The sequence below is a fragment of the Bos indicus x Bos taurus genome, chromosome 28 (assembly GCF_003369695.1).
Source record: "Bos indicus x Bos taurus breed Angus x Brahman F1 hybrid chromosome 28, Bos_hybrid_MaternalHap_v2.0, whole genome shotgun sequence".
Classification (NCBI taxonomy): Eukaryota; Metazoa; Chordata; class Mammalia; order Artiodactyla; family Bovidae; genus Bos; species Bos indicus x Bos taurus.
This window is the reverse complement of record NC_040103.1, coordinates 17,277,697-17,287,663: the sequence shown is the minus strand read 5'-3', so window position 1 is coordinate 17,287,663 and position 9,967 is coordinate 17,277,697. Positions and strand designations below refer to the sequence as shown.

Here is a 9,967-nt window from a genome sequence, read left to right as displayed (position 1 = left end):
GTGTCTGAACACAGACAAAACATTAACATTGTTCAAACCACACACACAAAAAAACCAAACATTCCCCACTGATGTAAATTAGCTTTATTAAGATACCCAACCTTAGAATTATTAATCCAACTTCCTGATAGCATCCGATTTAGAGTAAAGCCGTGCCTTTTTCAGCCCTCTTTAAAATCACCTAACACAAGACCAGTCCTTTCTAGTAAGTCTTTTCCAACCTCTCTAACAACTTCTTAGTGAGATGCCCCACAGTTCTCCATGGAGTGTGTACTCCGTCCCTAAAATAGTAATAAAACCAATTTGTTCAGCAACAGATGTGTTCCTGGTGGTGTTGGACTAGAGGATTTTGACAGGTCTTAGGAATGTCACATTTTTCTCTCCACGTTTATTATTACTTGTCACAGATCTTCAAAGAGCAGTTCCCCTGGACTAACTATCCTGATCCAGGCAGTAACTCCCAAGGTTGACCAGGCTCTTACGATGTGCCAGGTGCTTTACGTGAATTAATTCCGTGGTCCCCAAACTTTTTAGCACTGGGGACTGGTTTCATGGAGACAATTTTTCCACAGACCAGGTGGGAGGGAGGGTGGTTTCAGGATGATTCAAGGGCACTGCATTTGTTGTGCACTTTATTTCTATTATTATGACATCAGTTCAACCTCAGATCAACAGGCATTAGATCCTGGAGTCTGGGGACCCCTGTATTAACTCATTGTATACCCACAATGGCCCCATGAGTCAAGAGGCTTCATACCCCATTTACAGGTGAGGAAACTGAGGCACAAAGATTACAGTGCAACTAAGTGGCTGAGCCAGGAGTCCAGCTGACTTTCTTTAGGGTTAGGGTTAGGGTTAGCTGACAGCCAGCTGACTCAGGGCTAGGGCTCCTGTGTCCATACCCTGCTACCTCCCACTGTATGCTCTATGTGCTCTCATCATCACTCCTGTACAGTCGCTGGTCACAGTGCCATCAGCCTACACTGAAGGGCACATAAGAAACAGCTCCAGGATATCACTACTGGGTTTCCTCTAAGATTTGCGAGAGTGTAGACCCACAGGAACAAAAGAAATCTCCCTAATCATATTACCAGAAATAAGTGAACTTCTTTTAAGCAGTTGGATCTTTTTCTCACCTAATGAAGACAGTAATCACATACTTTAGAAATTTCAACCTAATTTTAAGAAAGCTATGGGGTGACTTTCAGTTGAATAAACCTAACCAAGAAATATTCTCTTTGAGTTATACTTTTTAATTTTACTAATGTGGGCAAGAGAGTATTCCTGCTTGGTAGTAACAGGACTCAGTTCAGTTCACTTGCTCAGTCGGGTCCGACTCTTTGCGACCCCGTGAACTGCAGCACGCCAGGCCTCCCTGTCCATCGCCAACTCCTGGAATTTACTCAAACTCATGTCCATTGAGTCAGTGATGCCATCCAGCCATCTCATCCTCTGTTGTCCCCTTCTCCTCCTGCCTTCAATCTTTCCCAGCACTTAGCAGCAGCAGCAGCAGCATGTTTTTATTTTCCCAGAAAGAGGGAAGCTGAGGCACAGAGCCTTGGAAGGTAATAGTTAATCTCTACCAGATCTCAGTAAGTTAGCTTCATTTTATCTTATTTATTTTTGCAATTACCTCCCATTTGTAGCCTACTACACTTCCATTTACAAGTGATAGAAAGTTTCCTTTAAACATTATTTCAGTAAAAATTTGAGTTCATTTAAGGAAAAAATGTTAAGTAAATAGTGGTACAGGTGGTAGGAGACCAAACAAGGAAACAAAAATCATGGAGGTGTTTTGGAAAACCCTGACTCCAGTTTCCTCTTTGCCTTGGATGCTGAAAAGGCAGTGTACCTCATTAGTCATTGATGTCAAGGGTACAGTTCCCCACTCCATGAATTTCTCCTTCCAATCTAAGCCTGGCTTTATCTTTTATCTCCTCTGCACTGTCCCCCTGCCTTCCTGTTTTGCCACTCTATTTCCTTTAGGAAATAAATAGTCAGGGTAGTGGGTGAGGGTTGGGGAGACATAATAAAGAATATCCCTTTGCTTTAATAATACCTGTCCCAAAAGTAGAGCTAACCCCAGCTACCTATCTTGCTAAGTGAGGTACTGAGAGCTCTGTGAAAAATCCTAGTCCGCCTCATTTCCTCTAGCCCAGGGAAGTTTTAATTCTTCAAATTGGGCTGGATCTGTATGTCTGCCTGGACAGCAGATTCTCTGGCTCTCCTGCATCCCATCTTAGAATCATCAGGAGACCCGGTTCCTATACAACATGTGAGTGAATGAAAGTACTTCAGTGGAAAAGTAAGGGATATTCCCCGTGTGCGCCCCTTCCCCTTTCCTGGTGTGCAGCCTCACGCCCTTTTGTGCACCTCCCTCCTCTTTCCAATGGGGGAAGTTCTCGGTGACCCCACGGAAGCCTGAAGGGTGGAGGGTCAGGCAGGGATGGAAAGAGGACCCTCAGGGATTGGGAGGGAAGATGGACAAAAGCAGAACAATGCCTGGGAGCCGGAGCAGGGCAGCCCCATACTCCCCAGAAAGCCTGGAAAGCTGGGGCTAGCATCTCCTCTCTTTGGAGAGTTCTCAGGAAGTTTGGGGGAGGGGCGCGGCTCTCTCCTGTTCTGGGAGGGTGAGAGGACTGCAGCCGCCGCAGGTCTCGGAGCTGTCACGTTCCGCCCCCGGCTCCGGCTCCGGCTCCTCCGGGCCGGGTCGGCGGGGCGCGGGCAGAGCGCACGCAGCCGGGCGGCATGGAGGGACTGGTCCTGCTCAACGCTCTGGCCACCCGGCTCCTCTTCGTGCTGCACTCGCTGGTTGGAGTCTGGCGAGTGACCGTGGTGAAGAAGGAGCCGTGGTACTGGTTGCTGGCGCTGCTTAATCTCTTGCTCTTTCTGGAAACGGCGCTGACCCTCAAATTCAAGCGCGGCAGAGGCTACAAATGGTGAGCGCACCCCGGGAGAGGGAGGGCGCTCCGAGTCCCTGGGACGCTCCCCGGGGGCACTCTCGGCCGGCCCTGGGGCCCCTCTCCTTGCAGGCTGCCGATTCTTTACTGGGATGCGGACCCCCTTTGTCCTCTTTGGGAACGTCGAGGCAGCGCGGGTTGTTTGGGCTTCTCTTGGGCACGCGGGAGTGCCCCCAGGGTCCCAGGGCAACACGGGGAAGGCTCGAGTCGCACCCACGTGCCACCCAGTCCCAGGGTTGGCAACTTGGAAGACGGGAAAAAGAAGGGAAGCGCTTGCTTGCTCTGCGGAAAGCGCATCAGGGGTGTCAGACCCTCTGCGTTCTGATTTTGGGGTGTGAGTGTGCACAGTTTAGCCTGGGTGCGTGCAGCTATGGGAATGCCCTTCTCTGGGCAGACTTGTGTGAGAGCTTGTGCGCATCGGGCAGCGTCCAGGGGCGAGAAGTCACTCGCAGCACGTCTGTGGTTTTAGCCGCTTCGCTTGGCGCCCAGGGCGCCCTGGCTTGGCATCAGCTTCAGGTATCCTCCGGGCTTGCTTCACAGCCTTGGTTAATGGTCAGTCCATCTTGTCAAAGAGGGGTTGTGATGCTGGGGAAGGGACTAGCAGGCAGTGATTCAGCCTTAAACTCAACGTGCCATACTACGGGTTCTGTCTGATGCTTTATTTCCTCCCCAAAGACTTGGATGGCAATCAAAGAATTGAGAGAAAGATTTCCTGCCATTTACAAGACCATCTATCTCTATCGCTCTACTCCAAGATTTTCATCCCAAACTTATCTGAGTTAGTCCTCTTCCTGTATTATTTTTTAAAAAAAAACAATGTGTTTTCATGTATGTCCATATTAAAAAAAAATACCTACTGCTATGAGAAAGAGGAAAATACTATTACCCAATTCAAGAATTATATACATGGTGGCATATTAAGTAAAAAAAAAAATCCTTTTGACGATTTTACATATTAAACTATAACAGGCTGTGTATTTCACGACCATCCAAGGGAGAGAATGTGTTGGCTCTTAAAATAAAGAAACTCTTCCTTAAATTCTCCACTGGTGAAAAATTTCTAGAATTATCAGTGAAGAAGTTATTCAAGTAGAACCTTAATTTAATACAATAAGGACTAGAACCATGTCACTAACCCTCCCCTCATTAACAGCTTATTAAATAGGAGAGATCTGAGGTACTTTTCAGCGTGTCTTTTGGAAGTCTCAAAGATAAATGGTATTAGTTTCCCAGATACGCCTTAGGGTTAAAGAAACAAAAGGGAGAAAAGTGTTCATCTAGCAAGCATTTCACATGAGACTGATTTAGTGTTTACTGAGTAGCTTTAACATGCTGGGGTAGAAAAGATCTTCAGTAACAGGAGGATGAAGACTGAGGCTGATAGATGTTCCATGGAAAGTAGTCCTACCAGCAGCCATCATCTGGGAAAAATGTCAGCCTCAGAAGGATGAGCTTAACTGGCCCTGAAACATCCTCTTTCTTCTCCAAGAGTGGACAAGAGGGCTCAGTTCATTAAGTCAAAATTGCATGCCAGTTATGTACAAATACTCTAGTCGATGGCACCTTCACCATTGACCACTGGCTGCTAAGATGGACGTGTAACTTAAAACTAAGAAAAGAAAAAAGGTTGGGACCGAAACAGGTGATGGTCAATGTGTCAAGTTAAACAGGAAACTAGGGGCATGTTTGTGTAAAGAGGATGGACTCAAAATCAGATAATGGAGTAAAATCTGGGTTTTGCTACTTACTTGCTGTGAGGCATTGAACAAGTTACTTAACCTTTTCCAGTCTCAGTTCCCTTATCTATAGGTTATTATGAATTAGATGAAATGATACATGTTGATGGTCAGTGAATACAAAAGAGATGGTCTTTTCGAGATCCTAGACTTTTTCTTATTAAAAATTATTCTATGTCAAGTGGACACATTTTCAAGTTAAAAAACTCTGAGAAGTTAGCCAATAAACCATTAGTTCAGAGCCAAAAAGTAGAAAACAATTCTCACCTTTATTTCATAATAGGCCCACGATGTATATTTTATATTATAGCAAAAGTGCGTAAAGTGAAAGTGTTTGTCACTCAGTCATGTTCAACTCTTTGCAACCCCATGGACTAGAGCCCACCAGGCTCCTCTGGCCATGGGATTCTCCAGGCAAGAATACTGGAGTGGGTTGCCATTTCCTTCTCCAGGGATCTTCCCAAACCAGGGATCAAACCCTGGTCTCCTGAATTACAGGAGGGTTCTTTACCATCTGAACCACCTTGTATATAGCAGTAAAAAAAAAAAAAAAAAAAAAATGCGGACTCAATATCTAGACTATATTTGAGAATAAGCAAAAAAAAAAAGAAAAAAAACACCTTGATAGACTTGGTTTATTATACAAATTCAGGAACAAAGGAATCTTTGTAAAATGATCTAAATACAAATGTGATTAGTAAAACTTTGTTCTACTGATGCTATCAACTACAACTGAGTCTATAAATATGATCATTTGCATGGTGGACAAAGCTCACACAATGTTCTTTCATGAATTTCAGGGAAAAAATCAGAAAATGGAATGTTAAAATGATATTTTAAAAGACAAAGTTATGGCAGTATCTATACCTCTATGAAAATGTTACTATAGAGATCTATATAAATATATATGTTATCTTTTAATCCATTTGTCTTACATTTTTTATTCTGCCCTATAGAACCAAAAGTACCTGAATATAAAGACATACATTAAAAAATACTAAATTTCATCTTGATAGTGGAAAATAAAGCTGAAAGCGACCTGACCATTCATCTAGAGATTGGTTGAAAAATTGTGCCTACCCACACTATAGAATATTTTGCTGGTATTGAAAATAATGTGGTAGGTTTTAGTATTGACTTTGAGGAATGTCCATGATACACTGTCAGGATAAAGTAACAGCGTTGTATATATTATTGCCTCAGTTTCTTTAAAAACAAACTTATCAAAGAATTATCCTTTGTATCATTTAAATACATTATCTATTTACTAGTCAAGAAGAGGGAGGTGGAGGGGAGGGAGGCTGGCAGGGAGGAGGAGGGAGAGAATGAGAGGAGAAAAAAAGGAGAAGAGAAAGGAGGAGGAGGAAGAGGGAAAACCCTCTCATATTAAAAATCAATCCATCAATCGAGGTCTGAACGGTGGATTAAACTCCGTGCATACATGAAATGAAAGTGTCTTTTCTGGAACATTAGATCTATAAGCCTCCTTTAGACTGCTCTGGGCTGGTCTGAACTTTTTTCTTTTTATTAAAATTTGCACCTGGCCCCAAATAAATCAAATCGATAGAAATAATGGGGCAATAAACAGAGCTATAGAGGAAAATGTGAACAAAATTTCTTGTAATGTAGCAAACATATTACACTTATCCAAAGAATGTTTCTTTAGCTATTCTTTGGAAAGGAAAAATGGAACTAGAGCTGCTGAGATCAGCTGTCCAGGGACAGGCAACATTACATCAGCAGTAAGAACTTGCCAGTTGGAAAAGCTTAATTTGTTGGGATCATATAGGATAAAGAAGGGAAGCCAGTGACACATTCCTCATGAAGTCCAAGAAATGTGTGCTGGTGGAATTTGGTTCTTTTCCCCTAGTATTTATTAATTTCATCTGCTATTCACTTACATTCATTTAAGATAAAAATTAGTATCAATGCTTTATTTTTTAAAAACTTTTCATTTTATATTGTAGTATAACCAATTAAGAATGTTGTGACAGCTTCAGGTGGACAGCAAAGGGACTCAGCCTTACATATACATGTATCCATTTTCCCCCAAACTCCCCTCCCATCCAGACTGCCACATAACTCTGAGCAGAGTTCCCTGTTTTGGTTATCCATTTTAAATATAGCAGTGTGTGTATGTCCATCCCAAACTCCTGAACTATTCCTTCCCCCTCATTCTTCCCCCATCTCCCCCACAACCATAAGTTCATTCTCTAAGTTTGATTATTGCTTAATTTTTTTCTTGATTTTATTTTCTATTGTCTGGACAACAATCAAAAGGATCTGTGAATTACCATTTGCATGCCTGTGTGCTAAGTCGCTTCAGTGGTGTCTGACTCTTTGCAACGCTATGGACAGTAGCCTGCCAGGCTCCTCTGTCCATGGGATTCTCCAGGCAAGAATACTGGAGTGACATGCCATGCCCTCCACCAGGCGATCTTCCTGACCCAGGGATCGAACTGCATCTCTCATATTGCCTGCATTGGCAGGCGGGTTCTTCACCATGAGTGCGACCTAGGAAGCCCCGTGAATTATCATTTAGGATAGAGTCCAATAGAAGACAAGGTTTCCAGTTCCTTTCCAGCTAATACTGATAAAACATTGTTCATGAGAGAAAAGAAGTGACCAAGACTTTGACAAATTTGAAGCCTGTTCACTTTCAAGCAGACAGTATCTGAGAATATGTCAAAATCTAAGTTTAATTTCTTGCTGAAAGTACAGAATTTTAAGCACCGATCTTTCTTCATCAAAATTTCAAGAATACAAGGTACATATCTTTGAGTGAACAAAATATCTTACTGACTTGGTTACTTCATTATTTCTGTTTCCCTTTATTAAGTTGAATCAGACAACCACTTTTGTTCACTTGCTTAATAAGTGGGCATGACACGCTAGATACTATGTGAAGAAACAGAAAGCAAACACATTTGAGGTTTTAAAATAAAAGGTAGCAGTTCAGTGATGCGTTCAAATATGTGGGGATAAGAATTATTATGAATATTTAGCATTTAGTGATGTTCAGGCTTTTTCGAGTGTTTTACAGAATTTCCCACGTGATCTTGACAGTGGCTATAGTTATTTTCTGTTTCTGTTTTCTCCCATTTTGAGATGAGGAAGCTGAGACACAAAGCTGTTAAATCATTTTACTTGAGATCACTGAGTTGGCGATTGGAAGAGCAAGGATATTAATACACTAACAAATTCGCAGAGATAGGATGTGAGGAGGCGTGATAGCAGGGGTGGTGGTTGGCGTGGGGGAAGGAGGCGGGGTGGGGGTTGTGGTGTGTAGGGAGGGGGAGGGGACTTCACAGCATTTGAACTGGAGCAGGAAAAATGGGTGAGAGAGAAGTGGCAAGGCTGGGTAGGTAATGAACATCCTGAGGGAAGTGAGGATGGGGAAAGAGCACTTTTCTCTGGAGGAAGCACAGAGCCTTCTTATTCTTCACTCAGCAAAAATGCCTGGTACATCTCAAACGTGTTAGATATTCTTTTTAGTGACACGAAAGTGGAGGTGAATAAAACAGGTAAAATCCTGCCCTAAAAGAACTCATGTTTTAGTCAGAGGACTCAGAAAATAAAGAAATAAATAATAAACAGGTGTGCTGAGGGGGAATTGGATGAAGATGGTCAAAAGGTACAGACTTTCAGTTATGAGACAAATAAGTATGGGGGGTGTGATGTACAACATGACTGAAACAGTTAACACTGCCGTATGTTACATATGAAACTGCACGCACGTGTGCTACTGTGCATGAGTGATAATTGTTTCTCTTGTGTCTGACTCTGTGTGCCCCTATGAATTATAGCCTGCCAGGCTCCCCTGTCCATGGCATTCTCCAGGCAAGAATACTGGAGTGGGTTGCCATGGCCTCCCCTCTGCCAAGGGATCTTCCTGACTCAGGGACTGAACTTGAACTCGTGTCTCTTACGGCCCCTGCATTGGCCAGCAGGTTCTTAGCCACTAGCACTATGTAGGAAGCCCCAGGTGGATGTGGCTGAGAGTAAATCTTAAAGAGTTCTCATCGTAAGGAAAAATATTTTTTTCCTATTGCTTTTATTTTGTATCTATATGAGATGATGGGTGTTCACTAAACTTACTGTGGTCATTATTTCATGATGTATATAAGTCAAATAATTATGCTGTATACCTTAAACTCATACAGTGCTGTGTGTCAACTATACCTAGAGAAATGGGAAGGAAAAAAAGCAGATGTGCTGGTAAATAGCAATAAGCAAGTAAACAGGTGAGTGAGCAGAACAGTGAAGGGCTAAATGGGCTGGGTTATAGATGGATGGAGGACTTGGGGAGGTTCTACTGAGTGGGAAGTGAGATGTCTTGCTGGGAGGCGATCTGGGAGCCGAGTCTGTTAGAGAGAGGAGTCAGGCATGGGAAGAGCCTGGGAGGCAAAAAAAGGACTGAGAGAAGGAAGAGCTAAGCGTGTCCTGGGTCACTGCTGACACCCTCCCAGAAGACAGAGAAGTACTGACTTTCTCTTTGACTCTTCATTGTCTCTTCTCATCATGTCCCATTCATCTAGGTGAAAAATTCCTAATAAATTTTATATTTCACCATATCTCATTTTATTAAAAAAATGGAAGCATAGTTGATTTATAATGTTTTAGGTGTACAACACATAATTCAGTTATAAATATGTATAACTGAATCACTACAGAAAGACTATATATATATATATATGTAGAGAGAGAGAGAGAGAGAAGGATCATATATATGTATATATATATATGACTATATATAGTCTTTTCAGATTCTTTCCCAGTATAGGTTATTACAAGATATTGAATATAGTTCCCTGTGCTATATAATAGGCCCTTATAGTTTACCTATTTTATACACACTAGTGTGTAACTGTTACCATATCTCATTTGAAGCATCATATGTTAGAAAATGTCTGGGTGGCCTCCAACTAAACACAGGAAAGATAAATTAGGAATCAAAAGAGATTCTGTCCTAATTTCATTGCAAATTCAATTCAATTCTGTAAAAAAAAACCTCAATGAAATGTTTTGATTACTCAACTGTACAATATTTAGAGGGTTCAAAGGGAGAAATGAAAAACCTAGATGTGACGGATATCGTATGAAGTCTGATCATGAACAAGTTCTGATTAGCAGAGAAGAGCTTTGTCAGATGTAATTCTGTAGTATTTGATAGTATGTATCTCCCTCTACCAAGAGTGCTTACAAAAATGCCACAGAGAAAGTTGGGGAATACAAGTACTCTTCCACCCATCTTACGGGGTATCAGAGAGG

At 42.2% G+C, this 9,967-nt stretch overlaps 1 protein-coding gene across 2 annotated transcripts in view; it reads left to right on the top strand.

Annotated features, from left to right (window-relative positions):
- The first annotated feature begins 2,380 nt into the window (after positions 1-2,380).
- Positions 2,381-9,967, top strand: part of TMEM26 (transmembrane protein 26) — a 64,132-nt gene continuing 56,545 nt past the window's right edge. Inside the window, exon 1 of one of the 2 annotated variants that reach the window (XR_003509179.1) lies at positions 2,381-2,939. Coding sequence is in view for 1 of the 2 variants with exons in the window: in XM_027530600.1 (XP_027386401.1) it covers positions 2,749-2,939 (191 nt within the window). In the remaining variant the exon portion in view is untranslated. The remainder of the gene's footprint in view (positions 2,940-9,967) is intronic. The other variant, XM_027530600.1, reaches the window with a different exon arrangement.